The sequence below is a fragment of the Anser cygnoides genome, chromosome 1, assembly GCF_040182565.1.
Source record: "Anser cygnoides isolate HZ-2024a breed goose chromosome 1, Taihu_goose_T2T_genome, whole genome shotgun sequence".
NCBI classification, from domain to species: domain Eukaryota; kingdom Metazoa; phylum Chordata; class Aves; order Anseriformes; family Anatidae; genus Anser; species Anser cygnoides.
The window spans coordinates 185,350,303-185,375,972 of record NC_089873.1 but is presented as its reverse complement, the minus strand read 5'-3'; the positions used below and the strand labels follow the sequence as shown (position 1 = coordinate 185,375,972).

The following is a 25,670-nucleotide window of genomic DNA, read 5'->3' as shown; positions in this document are numbered from 1 at the left end:
AAAGCTGTGAAAGAGAATGAGAAATTTCTTAGCTGATAAAATTCTGTTAGTAGCCCACCCACGTGGTTTGGTGAATGATTAATAGAGTTCATAGCACTACAGATTTTTTGTCTTTTGAAGTTTATGATAATACATGATACTAATCTGTGTTTTAAGACCAATCTTTCATTGCTGGAGTGTTTTCACAGTTTTGGATAAGCTATTTTGGTGTCCAACCCAGCTGAAGGATAGGACTCATTTCTGAACATCCAGCAACAACACTGGGCCATCTCCAAATTCCACAGGAGAGGCATTTCCCACTACTGATATTTGCAGAGAAAAATTGTGAGCAACTAGAAAATTATCAGCCTGGATCTTGCTAACTCCCATCACTTTGTCTCCATCATTTCAAAGTCTTGCTCTTTCCTCCTGAAAGACACAGGAATTTTTAATGTCATAGAATGGTTTGGATTGGAAGGGACCTCAAAAGATCATGTAATTCCAACCCCCTGACATTGGCAGGGACACTTCCCACCAGACCAGGTTGCTCAAAGTTCCATCCAACCTGGTTTTGAACACTTCCAAGGATGGAGCATCCACAACTTCTCTGGGCAACCTGTGCCAGTGCCTCACCACCCTCAGAGTAAGGCATTTCTTCCTAATATCTAATCTAAATCTACCCTCTTTTAGTTTAAAGCCATTACTCCTTGTTCTATCACCACACTCTCTGACAAAGAATCCCTCCCCAACTTTCCTGTAGGCAGCCCTTGGTTACTAGAAGGCCACTATAAGGTCTCCCTGAAACCTTCTCTTCTGCAGGCTGAACAACCCCAATTCCCTCAGCCTGTCTTTGTAGGAGAGGTGCTCCAGCCCTTTGATTGTCTTTGTGGCAGTCCTCTGGGCTCTTTCTAATACTTCCATGTCCTTCTTGTGCTGGGGGCCCCAGAGCTGAACAAGTGCTCCACATGGGGTCTCACAAGGGCAGAGCAGATGGGGAGAATCACCTCCCTCGAACTGCTGACCACTCTTCTTTGGTGAAGCCCAGGATATAGTTGGCTTTCTGGGCTGCAAGTGCATGTTGCTGGCTCGTGTTGAGCTTCTCATTCACAAATACCCCCGTGTCTTTCTCTTCAGGGCTGCTCTCAACGCATTTTCCCGCCAGCCTGTGTTTGTGCTTGATATTGCCCCAGAACAGATGCAGAACCTTGCACTTGGCCTTGTTGAACAGTCAGTTGATACTAACCCTATAAGCACTACCCTATATCTTCCTTCCCCTCTCTGTACTGTGCACCAACAGTGCATGGGAGCAAAGATTTGAAGGGAAATGTGCTACTGCAGAACAAAAGGCTCTGTGTCTCTGCCCAGAAGCCTTTGATAAAGATCTGTTATGGGCAGGATTTCCACATAGGTCTTGGAACATCTCTGGGTTTAAGGTAAAATAAACGTCTTTAATTCGAGTAGTGGGTATTAACTGCTGTCTCTCATGGCTGGACCTAAAATTACTGTTTGTTATGAACGTCAGATTTATTTTTAGGTGTCTCATTATGTTTTTAGAAATTGAGTTTAAGGAGGGCGAAACGCAGCACTTTGTGGAAATTGAAGTTCTCTATGATGGAGTTAGGGAGATGAGAGAAGCCTTCACTGTTCACCTGAAGCCTGATGAGAACATGGTCGCTGAAATACAGGTAACAAACTGATGCAAAGTCCTCAACAGCAAAATCTGGTAAAAAGACCTCCTTGCTTTCTGCCCTATAGCTTTATTCTTCTTTTAATATTTATGCATGCCATCTTGGCTTGTAGTTTAGAAGTCAAAGAGGATCATTCTGGGTGACATTGTAGCACCTACCCAAAACGTTTTTTTGCCATGGCAATAAGGTTCATGGGAATACAGAGACAAGAGCCTATGTGGAACAGAAGTCTTTAAGACATCTTTCCAGATACATTCTCTTCTTCAAATTGGCCCTAAAACCTGATGTCCTCTTGGAAACACTGGCTGGCAATAAAATATATCCCCTATGCTGTAAAAAGAGCAGTCAGGTGAAATATAACTTCTGCTGTCAAAGCTATGTTGTTGCTGTGTGAAATAAAGTAGCCACACATTCTTGTTAGTTAGCATTATATCATACATGCTTTTAATATAAACAGCATATTCCTCCGATTCTGCAAAAAGTGTTCTTCTAACTCTTTAGTCCCTTCATCTGTATCACATACATAGTCTGACTCCAGGCAGCCAGACAGCACAGATTGCTGTCAACAGACACCTTTGCTGATGTCAAACACCATGTTTTCAGCAGGCAGTTGAAGAACAACAGCGTACATCAGAGTTCTACCAGAATACTGAAGTGATTCAAGAAAGCTGCAACACAAGAGGTTAAATGGTCTGCTATCCTCAGTGTTCTGGAAAATAAAAAAAATCATTTTAGCTCTTGGTTTTATAGTCTGCAATATACTTTGCAGTGCCTTGACCCTTTCACAATAACTCATCCAGCTGAGGTTTTAGAACTTACCTTGAGAGTGTTTCAAAAGCTAAGAATGATCTTTTTTTCTTCTCAAGGTCCAGCTTGAATTCTCTTATTTGCTTAAAAGCTCACAGAGAACTTTTTCTGCCTTTTCATTATCAGGCAGCCAAGGCCATTGTTTATATTGAAGAAATGAACAGCATGGCAGATGTCACCTTTCCCTCCGTCCCTCAAGTTGCATCCCTTTTGATATATGACGATACTTCTAGAGCCAAAGACAGAACAAGTCCTGTAGCTGGCTATCCTGTCATCTGTATTACAGTGAGTATCTCTGTGGAAAGATGGATCAAAATAAGTGTATGGATTTTGTTTAAAGGTGCAGTTGAATTTTAGGCAGTCTTTATCAATCACGTTGTGAGTCACACATGAGTTTAAGCTAGGACAGTCCTAAAAGCTAATATAATTTGTCTGGATAGCAAATCAATTTTTAGGGGAACAAAAAGCATAGAAAAATGTTTCACTTGTTCCTCACTAAGAACAAATTAGATACTTGCACAATGTCTATGATTGTATCATCCTACTTTCCTGTTTACCTTAAAACAAATTAAATAAAATTAAAACATTAATTTGTAAGGTTAAAATCACAGGAGATAACCAGTGAGCCACAGTTTTCAGTAAGTGTCACAAAATGGAAAATGAATACTGTTTGTTGGAATACTACAGGCTTCTTTCATCACAATTTTGCAATCAAAGTGTTGTCATGAATATTCAGATGCATTGAGGAAGTTTTGGGTCCATCTGTATTTGCAGAATTAGATCAAAGGATGACATTCAAGTTAAAGTAGTAGGTGAAGTGTAGTTTGAGCTTTCATAACTGTATTAAGTTTTCACCCATAAACTGTAATATAAAATAATAGTTTTTTATTTCAATAAGCATAGTTAGACCTGCCTTTTAATCTACCTTAACAGTGCGAAAAGCATCACTGTCAAAATAAGTTAATTACTCAAGAGATTTACTGGGGTTATCAGTTCCATGTTGCTGAGTTTTGTGACTCTTGATAAATTAAAATTCCTTTCCCGTGAAGCAAATAAATCATTATCTGCCTTGTTCTGCAGGCTTGCAATCCTAAATATGAAGACTTTGATAAGACTGGTTCAATATGTGCCAGTGAGAACATCAATAACACCCTGACACAATACCGGTGGCTTGTGAGTGCACCCACTGGTCCTGATGGTGTGACTAGTCCTATGAAGGAGGTCGACTTTGATACCTTCTTCACTTCCTCCAAGATGATCACACTCGACTCCATTTACTTTCAAGCTGGTTCTCGTGTCCAGTGTGCTGCTCGTGCTGTGAATTCAGATGGAAATGAGGGTCTTGAACTTATGAGCCCTATTGTAACTATAAGCACATCAGAAGGTAAGATATCATCACCTATTGCAAAATCCCTAGGACACTTTTGGATCTCAAATTCCATCCTAACAAAATCAAATTGCATGATAAGGTGTTTTAACACTACAGCCTCACCTTTTCTTTTGTTGTTTGTAGAAGCAATGCAAAAAGTATCTTAGCGCAGCAAAAAAAATGCATAGAAGGAAATGGTTTTAATCTTTGCTAGTAACCTTTAAATATTTATTCACTTAATGAATTTTTATATTCTGAAGAACAGTATATACCAGGCATTGGAATCCATGAAAGCTGGGTTTTGTTGTCTTTTGAATGCAACTGTAGTAATCTTGCAGTACATCTCATTTCCTATTAGACATTGAAGAATCCACATGTGAGCACTACTTTGAATGCCTAGCCAGAAGAAAAGCTTTATTTGGCATTCAAGCCTCACTGGACACCTGAGAATTAGTTTATTCCTTGACTAAGGACTAAAACAACTGGTGTCCAATAACAAGACCTAGACGAACTTTTTCTGTGGTTGATATATTCATAATATTCAACCTTCTTTCTTTAATACTCACTTTGTCTCTCTCTATCTGATTCTCTGATACCTAATAAAAATTGAATTAATGCTGCGTCCTCTCAGCCAGCAGAGGTACTGTCAACTACCTCCTTTGTCCAGCCAGCACTTTCCATGAAACTTGTACTAAATAAGGTTGTGAAGCAGAGGTGTGGAACTGATAAGGACATGGCTAGTCTGATAGCATATGCTGTTTTGTCGTAGAAATCTCAGATACTTTTTTTACTGTAGAATCTGGTGAGTGCTTAATTGTCAATAATCAAGGTGAATTACGAATCACTGTATTTTATTACCTCTCTGCAGGCCCTACGTATTCTTTGTGTCATCTCTGCTGCTTTTGTAGCTGTAATAAGTCCTCTGTTTACTGTAAGATCTTACAGTAGATAATAAATTACATGAGTGTTCATTTGTAATATCATTTTAATTTCCCTGGCATTTCCAACTAAATATTTTAGTTAAAACATTTTATTTTCTCCTAAATTAGGCCTTTAGGGAGCTTATTGAATGGAATTGCTATTTACCTCCTTCCTTTATTTCACTTTTTGGCTGTAGGTTAAAGTCACCTTTGTTTGCATTATCAGGAAACCTACACACTAAAAAGAACTCTGTCTAAGTAAGGGTATTGTCTACAAGATGCAGTGTAGTGATTTTAAAGACAGACAACCTCGTGCTGGGTGAGCTAGTTTGGTTATGTAAAACAGTCTGGCTACATTAGCCTTATAATCAGTGGCTTGAATTACACATGACAAATTAGCAGAGCTAATTAGCACAGGCCCAGCAGTGAACTGTCATGCATATATTACTTCCAGTATCTTATCTAACTTATGATGAGAAAGTCAAGAATTTTGAAGATCATGTACAACATGATCTGGAACTTTCATTTATCTCTGATCGTACAATTGCAAACTTAATCTGTTGGTTCTACAAACCAGGACTAATACTGGAACAGGTTGAACTAAGCCTGGAAAAGGGCTGACAAAAGTTGCAGATTCTACAGCATTGGAGAAATTCAAAATCTACTGAAAAAGGCCCTGAGCAACCTGATCTGTCTTTGAAGCTGGCTCCATTTTGAGCACAGTATTTCTAGAGATCATTTCTAACTAAAATTAGGTTAAGACACTATTGTTCTAACTACTTTTGGGTCAGTAATGGAATGGGAGGCTTGTAGAGTCCTGTGAAGTCATGAATATGTCCAGACCCCAATCTTGTGCCAAAAGCAGGTGAATCCTGATCAGGTATCCTCCATAAAGCTATGTATGTGGGGAAGGAAGGAATATGCATATGCCTCTGAGGACCTTTGTATGGCACCTGACACTTACTCTGCAGATGTGGTTGTAATACGCAACTGAAAATTTTCAGGTGCAGAGTCATCACCAGATTCTAGAAATGTGATCTAGTTGATCATGTATGATTTCTGTTTTAATTCTTTTGCATAAATTCCTGTTTGAATCTCTGACAAATGCTGCCCAAAACATTTACCTGTCATTCCAGAAAATTCTTCTTGTTTTGGAAACATGTATGTTTGGAAAAAATTGTGTCTAAAATTAATGCAAGGGAAAGTATGGATTATTTCCTCTGGACTTAAAGTAAAGTTACTTTCTCTTTTTTTTTTTTTTTCATTAGGTCTTTGTCAACCTCGTATGTCAGGAGTAGTTGGAGCAGAACCATTCTCTGCCAAATTGCGCTATACTGGCCCAGAGGATCCAGCTTATGCCAATCTCATCAAACTGACAGTCACGATGCCACATATCGACGGTATGATAAAGTCAGCTGTGGAGTTGAGAGAAGTCATACAACATGCTGTTATTTGAGCTAACTTATCAGTCATATTATTTTAGATAGCTAAAATCATGATATAATCTTTTAACACTTGGAACAGAGAAAAGTGTCATCAATGTACAAGTATAGTTTGCAACAAGGTGCATAAGACACCGTATTGATTCATAGTCTTTGATGTGACAATTAAGTGTTTTCGTATTAATTTCATGGTTTACATAAATTGAGATAGACCTATAATTAGTAAAATTCCTTTGAAGCCCATACTTATACCAAAAATAATTATTAAAAAAACATACAAAGCCATTTAATTACTACATGCTTCTGTAAAATTCACTCAAAATTCTGAATGAGAAATATATTGGAGATTTAGAAATATTCTATTTGGTATTTCATATACAAAGATATGATATTCTCATACACAGCATATCATCGTTCTTTGAATTCTGAAGTACATTTATTACTGTGTGTTCCAAATACAGAAGTACTTCATAAGATCTTTGGTGTTTGAGAGTTTGGGGCTAGATTAACCAACTCTGACTACTGAAATATAGTGATAGTTCTATAAATTAATGTTTTTTAGGCATGCTGCCTGTTATTTCTACAAGAGAGCTCTCCAATTTTGAGCTGACACTTAGCCCTGATGGAACTAGAGTTGGAAACCATAAGTGCTCCAACTTGTTGGATTACACAGAAGTGAAGACCCACCATGGTTTCCTGACTGATGCTACCAAAAATCCAGATGTGATTGGAGATACCATTCCATACCAGTACAGCCCAACAATTAGAGGCTTCAATACCTTACGCTTCTACCGAAATTTGAATCTAGAAGCCTGTTTATGGGAGTTTGTTAGCTACTATGACATGTCCGAGCTCCTCACAGATTGTGGAGGCACCATTGGGACAGATGGACAGGTACCAACCTATAACTTGACTTTGTACTGTATTCTTAAAAAGGAAGACTTCTCTTGGAAAGTATCTATAAGATAATATATTGATTTACTTATTTGTACGTATTTTAAAAAGAAAAGTTCTTTTTTTTTTCTTAACAAGATAAAGACTTCACGTAAGACCAGCTTGTTTCTTAAAGCTGTCAGTGTCCGTTAAACACTAATAGGCTATAAGTGAAATCTTTGTCCGATTGAAATTAAGAGAATGACTTAGATTGAATTAAATTTGCTATGATTTTCACCCAATGTAGTTTTGAAATATTTTAGGACCAACCTATCCCGCTTTTATTGTACAGTGAACCACGTTAGTCTTTTCTTAGAATGAAAGCCTTCTCGAGGATTGCTTTTAGCACACTGACAGTGCTGGACTATTTAGTATCAGTCATTGTGTACCTTAAAATAGAGTTTACAAAACTTGTGAAGAGTCTTCCTGCTGATAACAATTAACTGCACTGTCCTATCAGCTGCTTGGCACTGCCAATCTCTTGCTCACTGTGTAACAAGACCCACCAGTGCAGACAGCATAATGGTCTTGCATTACCCAGCAGAAAATTCTGTGGTCACTAAGCAGAGAAGCTGTCAATGTGGCTGAAGAACAGAGCTGTGAAAGTGGTTTGGGGGTTATAAAGAAGAGAATTGGAGAGACCTTCAGGTGTTCTTTGACAAATGATTTCTAGAAATCCATAGTAATGTGGAAATAAAAGGGTGTAGCATTTCTTCTGGCACAGTGACAGCAAAGGGTAATCCCTAGGTCTTCCTTATGCAATTGCTGCACAAGCCTGCCTGATCCCACTCAGGCTCTGGAGTACAAAATCCGTACCTATGAAGATCAATCCTTTATGACATGGAAATGTCCCTTTGGGGAATTAGGCTGGTAGAAGGGCTATAGGCTGGTAGAAGGGTTGGAAATGCAGTACCTCATTCCATTCTAAACACAATAGTTGTGTGGTACAGCCAGCTCACTTACTGGGCTCACTAGCATCACCTGTTGAGCCACTGTGAAAAGGATGAAGCCACTGTGTGAAACAGCCATAACTGCTCTGCTTTTTAGCAGGTGTTCAATTTGCCTAGGAGCCTCAGTAGACTTACAAGCACAAATTCTTACTTTGACAATCCCAAACAGCATGAATTCTTACAGATGAGAAAAGTGTGCCGTTGCCCAAAGAAACCTACAGGCATGTGTAGCAAAACTTCTTTACTACTAAAAGCATAGGTGCTAAAGGGCATATAAATATCTAATCAGACAAGCTGAATTTTCTCCCCCTTTTTTTAATATTTACATTCTTAAAGTCCACCTTACTCTGTGGGTGATCATACAGTCAATATGCTGGACAAGAAATTACACCTGATTCTCTCTAGCCCTTGGTTAACATCCTAAAATCCTGCTCCTTTTAACTAGATGTTATGTACTCTATAAAATATAAGACCAGAACAAAGTGGAGCTTCTCCCCTTCTTAGACATGAAGACCTTGATGGTTATGGCATCTCAGTGCTCTGTTGTCTCTCCTGGTTCCTTGTCTGTTTCAGAGACCAGTTCAAGGTATCTGCCTTGATGCTAGGAGCTCACTGTTGGTGCATCTGCTTGGAGTTGCCCCTCTGCTACAAGCAGATCCTCCTACAGGTGCATTCCACTATAACCATGAACCTGTCAGAGGGGAGGGGAAGGCATGCGAGTGTGGGATGTAAACCTTTCACATTCCCACAAGATAAAAATGACAGCACTCTTCACTGTTCTTAGAATGATTTCATTGCTTCAACTCATTATTCCTTTCACTATCTCTTTATGCCCCTGAAGACATTCAATACACAGCCATATATTCTTATTTCCCACACAACCACAATCAGCACACAGGCTCACAGAGCTGCCACACAGCTGTCTGTCAATCCTGCCACCTACGCAAGCCACTTCTCCCACAGTGAAAGGGAAGGCCTGATTTGAATCTTTTCTAATACTCTGTGTCCTATAGAGAAAAGGCTGAGCACTTGGTTTAGACAAATGTGTGTCTAAATAAAACCTATGTATGTTCATATGGGTATAAGCAGAGGAGAAAATAAGAAGCATCCCTTTATTTTGGCAAATTTAAAGAACCTGTATGGTTGGTTGTGGAGAATATGCATAAATGGTAATATATCTTAGGAAGAGAGGTGTACTTGCTTTAAGCTCCAGAAGCATTATGTACTTTAGGTAAGATCCCTCATTTCAAGGCAGAGAGGGATGAACATGAGCTATAGAGCCATGAAACTGCAGCTGAAGTCAGCCTGTAGTGCTCCGTAGGGTGTGGCTAAAAGGTTAGAGTGGTAAGTGAAATATCAAGCTGAATTACTTCTAGCAGTGAAACATTGCCCCGCAGCCAGTATGCGCTTCACTGCCCTCCCTGTTTCCCCCACCTCCATTTAATTCTTCTCCAAGTTTGGTCTTTATCTTCACATGACCCCCTCCAGCTGAGAGGGGTGGCAGTCAGTGCCCTATCTCTGTGGTTGTTACCATTGTTGGTTTTTTCTCCTTCAGTGAACAATTAATAATCCTCCTCCGTGAGAGGGAAGCTGGCAGCTATGGTTTTCACCATGTTTTCTTAGCACACAAAGGAAGCTTAATTTCCATTATACAGACAGAACAGATAAATAAATATTAAATTCTCCTACCACATCCTGCTGCCGCTACAGATTTACTAGCTTGAATTTACCAGATATTTGGCTGGATCTTTAAACTCAAAATTCTGCTTTTCAGTTCTAGTGCTCCTGTATCTATATGGTCAAAGATTGCGCTCATGGTTCAGACAGAGATATTTCACAAAAGCAAGTGGCAATATCTTGTGTGATGTGGACCTTCACTTTATGGGAACTCCTCCAATAGTAGGGGAAGAAGATGAGCTTCTGTCAACAAAAAGTGAGGTGGGAGACCTGCAGCTGGCGTAGTTCTTCTGGCAGTGCTCCTGGTGTTTGCCACAGAGTGCAGCTGTCTTAGCCAGTTCCCATGAACTCATGAACTGTCATAATACATACAGGGAAGGTTTCAGTTTCTTTTCTTTCTTCCCTTTTTTTTTTTTTTTTTTTTTGTCTTTGAGGCCTTTTGCTTGTGACCCACTCTCTTTTGCAATTACTCTGTGCATGAGCAAACCTTGTGTGAGTTAGATGCAGCACTTCTTTCAGAATACAGCTAGATGCTTTGTTCCTGGGTTCTGCCCATATTCACCACATCTGAAAAATCAAGTGTCTGTATATCTATATATGGATTTAGATGTGCAGCTTAAGGAACTTATATTTAAAAATAAAGACTCTTTAAATTGAACTAATTCATTTGGATAATAGCTCTGTTCTGGTTAAAGTTAAGGTGACTTAACTAGCAACAGCTTTCTTTTGGATAACCTGCAGTCACAACTTGAAATCCAAGGTCTGTATTTGGGTATGCTGGGGCTGTAAATAGGTGGAGCTCACCTATGTGAGTGTTATCTGCCTGTATCTTCAGGTAATCAATAGAGATTGGACCTTATTTCATGGGGACATCGTAAGAGACAAGCACTACAATTATCTCTGATTCTCAAGGCACAGGTGCTAGAACAATGCCAGATATCCTTGAAAGGAAATTAAAAAATGAAACAGTGAAAACCAAGGAAGTGACTATTGTTTAATATTGTTTAATGAGGTGCATATTGAAGGGTAGGCCTAGTCTTATTTGATAGAGTGTGAAGTATCATTTGATCTCATTTCCTGCATTTACAACTGTTTGCTGTAACCAGACAGTTTGGCATTCAAAGGCTTCTGTGTGTTTCTGGCCAAGTATTTACATGTGGATATTGCTTCCACTGGTTCCAGTCCATTGCTAGACTTGGCACAGGAATGCAAGGAAATTACAATTCAGATTTGATTAACAACTAATTAAACAAGTCTTTAACAGAAACACAAAGATGAAAAGCATGCACTAAAATATTTGAACATACAGATTAATACCTTGAAGCTACTGTAATTGAGTATAGCTGAATAGTTTGTTTTGCTTTCTGACAAAACCAGATATTTCTGGACAAAACCGAAAATGTTTCTCTTCCAATATGTTCAGTTCATATTTATGTTACACGTGTTATGATGGTACTGAGGTGTCTGGAAATCCCGTCTGAAAACAGATTTTAAAATTACTAATATATTGCCTCAACTTATATGAGGCAGCTTGCAGACAGTATTTTATTGCACAGAAACAGTCTATTTCCAGCTTTACCAAAATAATATTTTAAGGGGAAAGGCCAGGTTTTCTGAAATTCTCAACTAGATGCTCTAAAATGCAGATGGACCGAAGTGTGTATTTTCAGATTTTTATGCTCAGATAAGCCACCACAATCAAGTTTTAGAAAACCCTGCAGTTTGTATTCCCTTGACATGGAAGCTCACTAACATTCAATCTGTTTTTCTTCCCCAGCTGCAAACACATGCATTTAGTAAGGGCTGTGAAGAAAAAACTGTTACAAAGTTAACACACCAGCTGTGTAACAAAGCCAGAGGTTAAACATTTCAAGGAGCTGGCATTTCCATGCTGGGTTGCATTCTCCTCTCCATTCAGACTTCTTTAAACAAACCTGCTTTGCATTTTACCTGTGACCTACCTGGCTATCTGCCATCGTGGGGCCAAATCTTAGCTTTGCCATATTGTTATTGTGTAAACAGCTAGCTGATAACATTGTTAAGCTTGTGTGACTCAGATTTGCAGACAGCAAGTAAATGTAAGAGAAAATCAGGCGTAGAGTAATTTGAAGGAAAAACACAGTTCTCATTAAGTTTGTTTCATTGCAACATACAATATAAAATGTGAAACTGTGTTATTTCTAATTTCTAATTCTGATCTTATCAGTACTAATACAGCATGTGTGTGCACATACACACACACAGTCTCTTACTGCTACTAATCACATACCAGAGCTATAAAATCATTTTCCTCAGCCAAGTTCTGCCCTCTAGAAGTGTAAGCCAGATAAATAAAAGTCTGTATAAATGTAAGACAGAGTACATGCCCCCAAACCTGACAGTGTGTTTTTGTTTTGAATATTCTTGCTTGTTACATAACAGATGCTCAAACTAATTATGTGTTTGGTTTGTGTTTTTTTTTTTACTTAATGAAGTTTGACAGTTTGCATCAGAAAGGGGAACAAAAGAAGAACACCTATAGAAGCACCATTCGTATTTTCTAAGTCTTAAATGGGAATAGTCAGTGTTCAAAAATAGACTTTGTGGTTTGTGATAATTTATCTTGCAAAGAACATGTATGCATGTCTACTTCTTATATTGATATCCAGTATAAATCATGTTCTTCCCTCACACAAACAAATTTTAAGATAATCTATTTGAATGACTTTCGATCTATTTTTTTTTTTCTTTTGAGATAGTAATTGTAAGAGTCTGTTCCATGCTTGGAACACTTTTTACCTTCTGTCTTCTCAGGTTCTCCAGACCTGGCATTGCCACAGAATGAGAGACACAATTTTCCCAAACCAGCTCAGGTGTGGCTGTAATCTCTATTTCTCTCCTAGTATCACAAGGCTAAATGTCACACCCACTTGGATAAAACTAATGTTAATAAATAAAAGTTTGTCAACGCAATTTCTAAAATCTTCTGTGCATTGAATGCATAGATACACAGTGCACCTGTTCTGTCTCTTCACAGCAGTTAAGCTTTTCCTACACTTAAACAGTGCTAAGTGCCGTTTTGGTTTCATCAGTGTCACATCGAGATAAAATATGAACAGCTGCCTACTCTCAATAGGCTTTGCAGGCAGTGCTGGAAAATAAAGATAACTCAATGGAAAGAATGTTTTCTCGTGTTCGCCTAAACAGCATTATTAAGAGGGTTAGAGAAGCAAGGCTTCTCCATCTGCCTGACACATTCCATTGATTCATTTATTGGGGGCTTCTTCTCACTCTGGCAGATCTCCTCTGCAGTTAATTTCCTTATTTTTTTTATTTTTATTATATCAAAAGGTTCTTTGTGTTTCATGTACTGTCTTGAGATTTTTTCTGTTCTGCACACTGGAAAGTAATTTTGCCCTTGTGGCATTTTGCTTTTCAGCAAGAAATGAGATGGCCTTGTAAGCTTTAAATTACTGTTAATATAAGTAAACTATTTATTCAATAACTGTCTGGCTATCAGTATATAGGTTTTCCTCTACACCTATAAATCCATGAATGCCTCAAGAAGGGCCTGAGTGCATAAAAACGTAATCAGCTGGTTTAACAAGAGCTCCTTCCTCTCCCTATGTGCCATGAATGACACATAAAGGATAGCCATGCTATCCATATGAATAAGTTCCTTGGTTGGGGCAAGAAACTCCACTTCCCAGACATCTCATATGAGTTTTGCTAAAAAAAAAAATTAAAAAAAAAAAGGGGGGGAGTCTTCTAAATTCTATGGTCAATTATATAGCACTATAATTTCAGATTTTTTTGAAGAGCAGTGGTAACGTATGGCAAAGGAGCAGTGTTTCAGACAGACTTTCACCAGAAGGTATCCTACTAGATTTCCACCGGTACAAACGAGCTGAGCTCACTAACAGTGTGCTCACACTGAATGGAGGCAAAACAAGCGTAAACTGTGGCTTACAACCCCATTAATGGATTTCTCTATGTACAGAGTACACGAACAGTGATACCTCATATCGGATAATCAAGAAGAGCTTTGAAAGAAGCTTTTTTTTACTCAAGGTGGCATAAGATGCTGAACTAGAAGAGGTTTTGTGGGTCACATTGTTCAGGTCACTACTGTCAGAGGCCTTAACTCTTTATATAAGTGAGGTTCCAAACTGGTAAACTTAATCTAAAAACTAATAGGACTTCATGGCTTCACTATTCTTGTTGAGTACCACCACACTGAGGGTTAGAAATTCTTCTGATTTCTAAGCTGTGTTTGTCGTGGCCATCTTGTGCCCATGTCAGCACCATTTTTCATCATCAGAAGCCCTTTCCTGTTCATCTCCTGGCATGCATATAGACAGATTTTTTAGTCCCTCTTAACCTCTGTTGTACTAGGCTAAACAACACAGCTATTTTAGTCTCTTCTCATAAAATATTTTTTTCCATTCCTGTGATTATGTTGATACTTTTTCTACAGTCTACAATGCAAATTAGGCTTTTTCAAGCATGGATGATCAAAGCTGTACCAGATAAGCTCTCACTAGTACTCTGAATAATGGCATGCATGCTTCTAATTTCCACTCCATTCCTCATTTTATCTTAGGATCATATCACTTGGACAGGGTAGGAAGGTCATAGTTATGATGTGATCAACTCACATACCAAATTTTTTTCTCTTCTTTTCTTTCTAACCAATGTCTTTCATTTCAGCCAGAAATCCTTGTCACTAGTTTCTATTACCATATACTTCATACTATAAAATTTAATCTCAGTTCTTCTATTTTAGTCGTCAAGGTCATTACATTCTCTCTGGGTGATATTCCAGTCCTCCTCTACATTATCACTAAGCATTATGTATGCTTCTTTTCAAGAGGATCATATATTAACTCTTCTTCCATGTAGCTTTGCCTCTTCCTTGTAAGCAAACTGAATTTCAGATCTTTAGCTTTAATTTCTAATTCTTACTGTACAACATACGGATGTGGAGCAAATGCACAGAGAAAAGGTAATGTAGTTTTCTGGGATGACTTTTCAATAGCGACACGTTTCTTATGCAAGCAAATGTATTTAGCTCTTGATACCATTCCAGGAAATGACAAAAGTTCAAGGTTACTCCTGAATCAAAGACAAGCCAAAATGTATTGTAGATTTGCATCATAGCTGCATTTTTCTTGATAGAAATGAGCATTCTATGTTGTTATTTGAAATAATTTAGCAAATTCATATCTGAAATAATTGTTTGGATATCCACATAGGTTCCCAAAGATAAAGTTGTCCCTGTCTGTGCAATTTAAATAGGACTGAAGGGTAATATTTTCTAACTTCAATTTGTCATTCATACAAATAGAGAAAATAAAACTCTTTCTTTTAATATAGAAAGTCCAAATAGAAAGTCTTGATTGTGTTTGTGTAAAACCAACAAAGAAGAATTAATATAAAATCATCTGCAACTGCAATGTCTCATATTACCAGCCAGGCTGTTTTACTGCATGGTATTGTGTGTTTCCAGACTGCTTAGTGTCTAAATGCTAACACATCTTATGGAATGATGCAAACATTGTAAGTGGATAGTGTTTTGGTAGTATAGTGTGTAAATCAAGAAGTGTCATGTGTAAAAAAGTAAGCTGCTGCAGCTATGAACATTTGCTATAATGATCTCCTTTATTAGTTCAGAGTAGTTAGTCAGTTAAGGCAGTAAATTTGTCATTGCGTAGTATTATTAAAAGTTTTGTCCAGCATTTGTAAAACAGCTGTAAGGTAACGGACATTCAGCCCCCTGATGTGCCACTGGGTGAACCCAGAAATTGTTTGTTTTTTACACAGCTTGTAAAGATCTTTGATTTTTTATTTTTATTTTTATTTTTTTTAATCAATAGTGCAAAAACACTTTAAAAACACTCTGGGGAAATGTTCAAATTACAAATGTCAGATAGGTACACAATTTGTACTGTAAGTAAATGGGAGTTTAACACCACTTGTGCTTTTGAAAATTCTCCCTTTGGGAGGTGATCCCAATGCTTTCCCTTCTTTCTCTTTGTAAGACAATCCAGAGTGTTCTAAAAGGATCTGTATTGCACATTTTCAATTAGATGTGAATAGAAAAATATTTGTAAGTTGCTCCAGAAATGGATGGATTCATATATCACATAAGAGCTGTCTTAAGAATTGACAGTTCACTGACACTGTTTTTGTTTTGTTTTGTTTTGATCAAAGTATGCTATATAGAGAGATTTTTTGATTCTCTGATAATAATTAATTGATAATCAATGCTACTGTTTTGTACAGCATATGCATAGAAGGCCTACTTATAAATCTGTGTTAAATTGCACATCATTTTTAGTTCCTCCAGATAGTGATAAACAAATCTGTGCATTTGCATGCAGTATGCTCACTGCTATCCATACACAAAGGAAGAAATAGTTCCAGAGCTGAGTAAGTACAGTCCAAGGACTTAGTCTTGCAATGACCTCTGAGCAAATTCAGGGTCTTCCAGTAGAGCTCATTACAGGAGGGTAACAAAAGAGTGTAAGCAAAGAGTTGGTTATGGGGGAAGGATAGAGCAAACGCAAAAGAATATTTTAAAAATTTCTGAAGAGTTAAGTTGTAGTCATGTTATTTATGTACTTATAAAAATAAAAACGAACAGTCAGAATTTAGGGGTTATGTATCAGAATTCATACTCAGTTTGAAATACAAAAAGGGAACTTCAAAGGCTCTAAGCTCAGCTGAAACCTATTGAAATATGATTCAGCCACAATATTTATTTCAAGTTATGCTTTCTCTTTTTCTTGCATTAGAATTACCTGTACAATACTGCCTTTCCTCACCTCTAACCTAAAGAAATCATTTTTCTTTTCGTAGGTTCTCAACCTAGTACAGTCCTATGTCACATTGAGAGTCCCCTTGTATGTCTCTTATGTTTTCCACTCTCCGGTGGGTGTAGGAGGCTGGCAGCATTTTGATCTGCAGTCTGAGCTACGGCTCACTTTTGTGTATGACACTGCCATCCTGTGGAAGGATGGGATTGGGAGCCCACCTGAAGCAGAGCTCCAAGGTGGGTGCCAGTTTTCAATCATTCTAATACTAAAAAAAAAATTAAAAAATTGCTTTTATTATCAGTTGCAAACAGTCAGTTGTTGCCTAGCACTCCAAATTCTCTGTTGGGTTGTTTATGAAAGCCATGTTAAGCTGATATCAATTTTTTTATTCCAAGGGAAAATAACTGCTTTGTTGTGTCTCAAGTACACAAAATTAACTTTTATTTCTACTCAGAACCTCGAGGTTTGACATGTATTTGTATTCTTTAAGTATGCAAGATGTATGTGTTTTAATGAGAAAAGTTGAAACTTTTCTGCGATAACAATTTTTTTTTCTGGCCCTGAACATACAATTTCAGTTTGTTTTGGTTTGGTTTGGTTTTGATATTTCAAAAGCATTTATTGTGAAACATTCAAAAGAAACAGAAATGCATAATGGGTTTAATGACCTGTCCAATGCTTTAGAGTAGTAAACTGTATAAGTAAAACATTCTTTAAATTTGATAGAAACTGATGATAAACTATGTGATTATAGTTAGTGAACATGTCAAATCTATCATTAGAGAATTTATCTTTGCAGAAAGTTGATTTATTTTTTTTAAACGACATACAGATATCTGTGGAAGATTAACATGTATAGTTGCACGTATATGCTGCTTTGTTCTTCATATGCAAATTTACTTAGCAGTGCCCAGAAATAAGCTTCTGGTGTTCCATATCTGTCCCTTCTGCAGGTAGAACACAGGCGCCAACTATAAGTATGTATGCACACTCCCACAATCTCAGGACCCGGGTTTGAACATGAAACTTTTTTGTTTCTGTAAACTCTGTATCTAAACTGCAGAAGTAATTGCTAGTCAATTTCTGTCCTCATGGTAAGAGCAGGAAATGCAGTGACAAGGGTAATCTGCAGTGCATGCAGAATGAAGCACGCACCAGGCCATGCCTAAAGAATAAGCCACATGCCACAAATCTTACTAGTCGCCTAATAAGAGCCAAATCTAATCCTCAGTCTCAGCAGTTATGTGGTTCATATATGCCACTATTTTCCTGCCTTTGATGCCTCAATTTTTTATTTTCTGTTTAAGAAGCTGATGGCCCTGTCTGTGGAGATACTGAACATCAGCAGACCCTTTGAAAACAGGAAGCACAAAACACGTGATAAACACACTGAGGTGGTGGAGGGCAGATGCCCAACATTTACCAATCTGATTTGGGCAGGATTACTGAGAGTTACTACTTTGCACTGCCCAGCCTTGCGCTATAAGCAGGTGTATTTCTGGGCAGACAGGGGTTAACTGTTTCTCAGTTTGTTTCCATACCTCTGTATGCATTTAATTGTTCTACACAAATTCTGTGTAAAATTGTAAAGCAGTCAAGGTTTTCTAAAGTATAATTTATATATACATAGATATATTTCTAATGTATAAATGAAAGTATTTGGTACAGATGATTTTGTTCAGATGGTATATGTTCACATTGGTGAACATGTTAGCTTCCTGACCCATTCATGGAGGAACACTCCTGTTTTCTTCTTGCTGCTGGCAAACAGGATGGTACCACATCACTGTCTCTCTGTAAGGGAGTGCTGTAGGAAATGCCTGAACTTTTTGAAACTTTGCAGAATGCTAGAGAAAAATAGACTGGAATTCAGGCTACAGAAATAAAACACTTCTGACATATAAACAAGACTTTGTAAACCTGAAATAAGGAAACGTTATGCATCTGTTTGGGGCCAGATTCATGCCAGAAATCTCCAGTAATACAAAGCCCATCAGAATGAGTTTCACAGATGCAGGTACCCACAAGTAGACTACCATGGAAGCCACAACTACTACTACTGCCACAGTGCTGATAGGTGCTGCCTTGGGACAATAGGCAGGGAGGCACTGATAAAGAGCATCCCTGACACAGCTTTTATTGGTAGGAACCAGCTTGAATGTCTGGTGAGAACAAAAGTATTATTCCTTCTACAGAACCTCTGGGCATGTTGTTCCTAAATACGAATGCCATCTATCCTGTGGACTTTCCTCAGCCTACTAGAGCATCAGTGTGATGATGTTCTAGTAATGATAGCATAACATACTCTAACAATGATAACATATGTAAAACCATGGCTTTGCAGGGAAGTATGTACTTTGGAAAACTGAAGCATTGTGAAAACTCTAGGCCCCACAATGTAATTCTTGTTTAAGACTCTTGAGTGAGCCCAAATGATACCAGCCCTCCCAAACAGCTGATAAAACAAGAGAAAAGGAAAAGAGTGTAGCTGGTGTTTTGTAGAAGTGTGATTTTGTCATCTGCAAGTGGAATGACCTGTACTGATTGGCTTCTCCTGCCAGGTTCTCTGTACCCAACCAGCATGCGTATTAGTGAAGAGGGACGCTTGGTTGTCAACTTCAAGACTGAAGCCCGGTTTCGTGGTCTGTTTGTGATGTCCCATCCGGGTAAGATTAATCTACAGTTTAGCAGTGCTGTAAAAAAAAAGGCAGACACCTCTCCGAAATTTTGTATTTTTCATCTTTGTTATTCCTGCTGCTGAAATCTGAATTTTTAATATGCTGTCCAGCTAACGATTCATTCTTTGCTTGGGATTTTTTACTTATTATTGATGACTGCATTCAGACTTTAAAATTTAGTGAAATATGCCTGAATTTGATAGAAAGCAAGTAGTTCCACTTGATGAAAAGGCTGATTTATGAAAGGTGAAGTTCTGTCCACTAGGGATCTATGAATACATGTTTTTAATCCAAAAGCTAAGATTAACTATCTATGTATGTTGCCCTAGGGATTTAGGATTAAAATTTATTTTCTAATTCACAACCTTTCTATGTTATTTAGACCTTTTTGCAAAGAGTAAGAAAAGGTCTTGTAAAAGTGTTGTATCGCTCTGTTAATAAAACATTCTCACTGCCATTCAATTAGTTATTACTGAGGACCTGATCCTGCAATTTAATCTGTTTAAACCCCACTGCCTTTATTCAGAATAATCACAGGTGTAAGCCTCTCTGTCCAGACATAAGTCTGAGCATGAATGCTGGCAATGGAAAAGATTATCTAACTAAATTAAATCTGCCAAACAATAATGGGAAGGGAAAAATCATTTTAAGAAATCTCTTTTAGTTTAACTCAGTTTTATTAACCTATAGAACTCCTTCATAGTGATTCTGCTTTTTTTCAGCTGTCCTCTAGAGTTTTAGCTTTTGCGCTAAAACTGGTAGAGCTGAAAGAGTTACACTGCTAAGAGAAATTATGTTTTGTTCTCTGGGATGACATTCCAAGTTAAAAACAGGAGGGATTATAGGTCCTTGCCATTCCACTCTCAGTGTTTTGCCTTTCTGTTAGATTTAATCTTTATACAGTTCTGGTTGTGTAGCCCAAAAACAACTGTTGATGGACACTGGAACAAGAGTCAAGGGGGCCCAACCGCGTTGACTGTAATTGATTGTGTTACTTTCAGTTAGTAAAATTCAGTACCCTGTAAAAGCATTAACATCAACCATGGCATTATAGTTTATGAATTATGGGGAATGCTTGTCAGGCTCTGAGAGTCTAAAGTGAAACGCTAAAGGTGACAAATCCGTCTCTTGGCGTGTTTCTAGCTTCATCTCTAACTTCCATGGTTATGTCAGCTGATCACCCAGGCCTGACATTCAGCCTCAGCCTCATCCGAAGCGAGCCAACCTACAACCAGCCAGTACAGCAGTGGAGCTTCGTTTCAGATTTTGCGGTAAAACCTTATCCTTTGCTGTGTCTTCTCCTGCCCCAGCCTATTGGTTAGGATGTTGGTGCAACACCTCTCTCTCTTTCCTCCCTAAGGTTCGAGACTATTCTGGAACGTACACTGTGAAGCTGATAGCTTGTACCACTGCTCCACACCAGGAGTACAGCCTACCAGTGATCTGTAATCCTAGAGAGCCGATCACATTTGATCTGGATATCCGATTCCAACAGGTAGCTTCCCAGTGATGCCTTCTTCATGTTTCCTTTTTATTTTAATTCTCAAATTGTAATAGTGCTAGAAATTGAGTTTACTTGCTTACCAACAAACCTGTTCCTAAACCAGTGGGACAGTACATACCCTCTCCTGCTATTTAACTAATCTTATGGAACTTGGAAAAGCTAATGTAGGAGCACAAATGTTTTTTTGACCTCAATGCAACGATAACCTTTGGCCGTTCCTCTGTAATAGCCAGTAGAAAGTTCATTGACATTGATTTGGGTAATACTGTAATATCAGCTAACCTATTGGAATTCTTTACTTATGTGTTGACTTTTGCTGTGAAATAGTTTTATCAGATAATTAAGAAAATATGCTGTTATCAGAAAAATTTCACCTGTCACAAAGATCAGAGATAGGTCTCTAGTATTGCAAGTGGAGCCTTCAGAGGAAGATCCATCCAATCCTAAGGAAGGTCTTAGGACTGTGCAGGAGGTGTAAATAACCTACACTGGATAAATGCTTAGCTTTAAGACTCAGTCATGAAAGTGAGTGAGAAAAATCCCACCCACAGCAATATGGATCGCATGGTAACCTACGGACAGGCAAACAGCATACATTTCACATTTCTCTAATAAAGTATAGAGTAATTGGACACTGCTGTGGAAAGCAATGACTGAAAAATGTCTGGGGGTCATGTTGGATAGTTAGCAGAACATAAACTACCATTTTACATGTTATCAAAAGGGTAAGCATGACCTTGGGACATGTAAGGAGGAAGTTTTGTCACTTCTGTATTTGGAGCCAATACAACCAATACAATGTGGCTGTGGTTTCATGCTCATTAATAGTATAGATGTATGCTATTAGATCATCTTACAGTATAAATACAACCCGGATCAGTCAGGGATACACAATCACTTTCCTGTTGAATTAGCCAGAGTACACAAGAGAATGTGTGCAGTCTTTATGCTTTTATTTGGCATTATGCCAGCTATGGGAGAACAGATGATTACTGATATGGCATTAAGTCCTGGTGAAACAGAGAGACGATACATGATCTGACATGAAACCTGCCTTTTCAGAATTAAACCAGCAAAGCATTTTGGAAAAAAAAAAGTGAATGGCTGGGGTGGGGTTGAAGAGAAGGGGTTTATATTAGTTCATCACTTTGGCTTTTGTTTGGCATTTCTAATCTGCTTCCAGGAGCTCTAAAGCTATTCACAGCAGTGTTGAACCATACCTTGTGTCTGGTCCTCATAAAAACAAGGAAGATGTTGATAATGTGGAGAAAACTGAAAAGAACAGCAAAAAAATAATAATTGCAAAAAATGGCAAAGTAGCTTAGGGAGAGACCTAATTCTATCTAAAGTGTAGATAGGGCTGGAGACCTATATTACCTAAAAGAAGCCTAAGGAGCAATTTTTTGAAGTTGTGAGAACTTCCTTGGGAAAATAAAATGGTTACTATAGGGCTTATAATATCAAATAAAGCTTTAATAATATAGTATATGCAAGTTTCATGTACATAAATTAAAATCAGGTGCATAATTGCCAAGGAACCGTGACCAGTTAGTCCCCATCGCCAGTAATTTTCATCAAGACCAACTCTTTTTCTTGAGATACTCACACCAAAAGGAATTCAGGAGATTTTGCTGCCCTTCATATTGTTCCCTTTGATCACAGATTGAAAGAATATATGGACTTAAAGCAGGTTCCAATAAGATTTTTAGGCATTCTGCGTAAATGAATAAGTATTAGTATCCATGTTTTAGAAATAGGAAACATAAGACAGAGAAGTGAGCATGAAAGTTCACACTGTGATGCTGGTTCTTAGACTAGGAGACACATGCTACCTGGCACAGGCCCGCTGAAGTCAGTGCATGCAGGTCTCAAAACCAGATCAAAATTATTTTGACTGTAAAATCAAATGATGAAATCATAGAATCATAGAATCATTTAGGTTGGAAAAGACCTCTAAGATCATCTGGTCCAACCTTTAACCTAGTACTTCCAAGTCCACTATTAAACGATGTCCCTGAGCACAACATCTACATGTTTTTTGAAGACCTCCGGGGGTGGTGACTCAGCTGCTTCCCTGGGCAGCCTGTTCCGATACTTCACAATGCTTTCAGTGAAGAAATTTTTCCTAATACTCAACCTAAGCCTCCCCTGGAGTTGTTTCTCCCAGTTTTCATTCTAGCGCCCCAGCTGTTCTACTGAATTATCTTCTTGGTATTTTTAATATGAAACTTTCCATCTTCTTGGAATCTTTGTAATCTAATTTCTTTCACTATTGGTTTCACTGTTCATGAGTGAAAGGCCATTTTAAGATGCAAACATGAAGTAGAAAAGATATTTTGGTGTTCTTCCTCTGAAGATTTTGGTTCAACATTTCCTTCTTTATCACGTATCTGCCCATTTCCTTTTTTCTTCTTTCTGTGGCCCCTGAAGAGGGAAGCAGGTAGCCCATAACACTGAGTATTGTATTACCACTACCTCATTCTGGGATGTCCTGTACATGAAAAGGATCCAACCTGCAGTCTCTGTTTTATCCCACTCCTTTCAACTTCTCCTTTCTTTAAATGTGAATGACTAGTTCCTGACAGAAGCACTTCCATAATCAAGGTATTTGCTGCCCTGAGATGTACCTATCACAGAATCACAGAATGGTTGTGGTTGCAAGGGACTTCTGGAGATCATCTTGCCCAACTCCCCTGCTCAAGCAATCTCTAAAGAGCAATCTGTTTCTTGAAGTAGCGAGTATTCCATGAGCTTTTGACCCATGGAGATTGGGATTTGTATCATCAGTGATCTGTATCATTTGTATCTGGTCACCAACTCATCCATATGCAGAGTTGATGGGCATGGCAAATAAAAAAAAATAAATTGACAGTATTTTTTTCAACCAGCAGAACCTCTCAGATTATCTTTTTAAGAGCTCGTTTGTTTAAAAAAAAAATATTTATAATGAAAATAATTGCATTTAAACTACTGCTATAAATTGCAGCTGTGGGTTTGCCACTGGCAGCCCTGAGACTTACATGTAAAGCTGAAACAAAAATGGTAACTTAAAAAAGGATGCCTAAGAAATGTATTTGCAGTCACATGCATAATATTTACCCAGGCCATTGCTGTTAACATTGTTGTAAACTGTGTGGCTGAAGCCCAGTGCCTTTAGCTGGAAACTTTTTGTTTCCAACTCAGTAGACATTTATTCTGCCAAGGAAGATCTTGGTGAGGCAATGCTTGATTCTTTTTCAGATCCACAGCTGCAAAACAGCTGTCAGTCAGGTATTTGAAGCTGTGGAATTGCAACCCAATAGCCTGAATCCAGGCATTCAGAAGACTCATTCCAAAGAGATTGGAAATGATTTTTTAATTATTATTATTTCTGTGAAAAGGCTATTGGGGTAGGGTTCATCTTTACGAAGAGTGGCAGTGAGTTTATAAAAATGTTTCAGCTGTATATTCTTCTTGCCAAATCCTGCTGCTTTGACAGTTCTGGGACTATATTGTGGGAAAGGGATTTGAAGAAGAATACGCACGCATAACTTGTGGCAGTAGTTTCTATTGATATTGTTACATCTCATTCCATCAACACCATGGGCTGGCAAGAATGTTTTCATTTGTGTTTTCCTTCCTTCCTTTCCACATTTATATGCATATATATGTGAGCATTTTTGAGCATTTTTCTTATTTGTTTAATGGGCTTTTGGTTTTTGTTTGTTTGTTTTCTTTGTTTTGTTTCTTGAATGCATGCAATGCATCTTTTTGAACTGTGGATTCTCCCCAGTGTTTCTGTTCATTATGTTCTTTACTTTTTTGTTATGGCTTGTCTCTGTATAGGTTGCCTTCTAATTTATGTTTATGAATTATATGGCCCAATGAGAACCTGCTTCTGATAGCATTGTTTTATTGTTTTCTTGTAGTGTAATCAAGAAAAATCATAGATAACAGTGTTGAATATATGAAGACAAACATTATCATTAAAGATGCTCAAATGATTTGGTACATTTTCACATATATGATCTGAGATAAATGTACAGATATCCTATGGCACATCAGAAGAACTAAAACTTTCAAATAACTGGTAGAGAGTCAGAGGTGGGACTCAGCTGTAAGGATGAAAATGGGATACAGAAAATAGGCTGAGTTAAAGGGAGACTAGATATTGAGGGAAATATTTTCCTAGTGTTATCCACACACAGAAGTTGCTCTGGGCACCTTCTTGTCTGGGATTTGGAAAAATGTGGTGAGAAGAAATTAACCTAGAATCTAATCAAACATCACAGAGATGTATAACCCAAAGATTATATGTGTGTAAAATACATAGCAATATATTTCTAGTGCAAAGAAATCTTTATGGTTAAACTGTTTCCTTTTACGTAGATATGCAGAGCTGATGAATCATGTACACTGAGAGAAGACTAGGTTGTGTTTTAAAAGTGATTAAAGAATGCTTGTTGAATAGCTTTATGCTGTTGTGTTTTAGGTCAGTGATCCAGTGGCTGCTGAGTTCAGCTTGAATACCCAGATGTTCCTCCTCTCCAAAAAGACACTATGGCTATCTGATGGCTCAATGGGCTTTGGGCAAGAAAGTGATGTTGCTTTCTCAGAAGGTAAAACTGTGCACAGTTCATAGACTTCTAATATGTAATCCACACTATCAGGATCCTGTTTCAGTCAAAACAAACTAGGAGTAAGGGTTTAACTTGCCACTTGTGTTCTTTTTCATTTGCCTTTCCCACCTGGCACTTTACATAAGAGCTATTGGCCAATCTGCACTGAAATTGTTATGTCTGAGGGTAACAGTACTGATGCCATTTTTCATATACTGAGCACTTTATAAACATTGGCTAATATTAAGAACATTCCTACTTGATAAGTGAATGTTACACAATCTTTTTGTTGTGGGTTAACATACTGGGTCTGGCTGAGATGGAGCTA

General features: G+C 38.0%; 1 protein-coding gene across 1 annotated transcript in view; it reads left to right on the top strand.

Moving 5' to 3' along the window:
* Positions 1 to 25,670, top strand: part of FREM2 (FRAS1 related extracellular matrix 2) — a 129,483-nt gene that overhangs the window by 96,698 nt on the left and 7,115 nt on the right. Inside the window, exons 12-21 of the mRNA XM_066989665.1 lie at positions 1,534 to 1,664; positions 2,601 to 2,759; positions 3,555 to 3,858; positions 6,032 to 6,163; positions 6,768 to 7,099; positions 16,606 to 16,798; positions 19,124 to 19,228; positions 20,384 to 20,511; positions 20,601 to 20,735; positions 25,216 to 25,342. Of these exons, the coding sequence (XP_066845766.1) occupies positions 1,534 to 1,664; positions 2,601 to 2,759; positions 3,555 to 3,858; positions 6,032 to 6,163; positions 6,768 to 7,099; positions 16,606 to 16,798; positions 19,124 to 19,228; positions 20,384 to 20,511; positions 20,601 to 20,735; positions 25,216 to 25,342 (1,746 nt within the window). The remainder of the gene's footprint in view (positions 1 to 1,533; positions 1,665 to 2,600; positions 2,760 to 3,554; positions 3,859 to 6,031; positions 6,164 to 6,767; positions 7,100 to 16,605; positions 16,799 to 19,123; positions 19,229 to 20,383; positions 20,512 to 20,600; positions 20,736 to 25,215; positions 25,343 to 25,670) is intronic.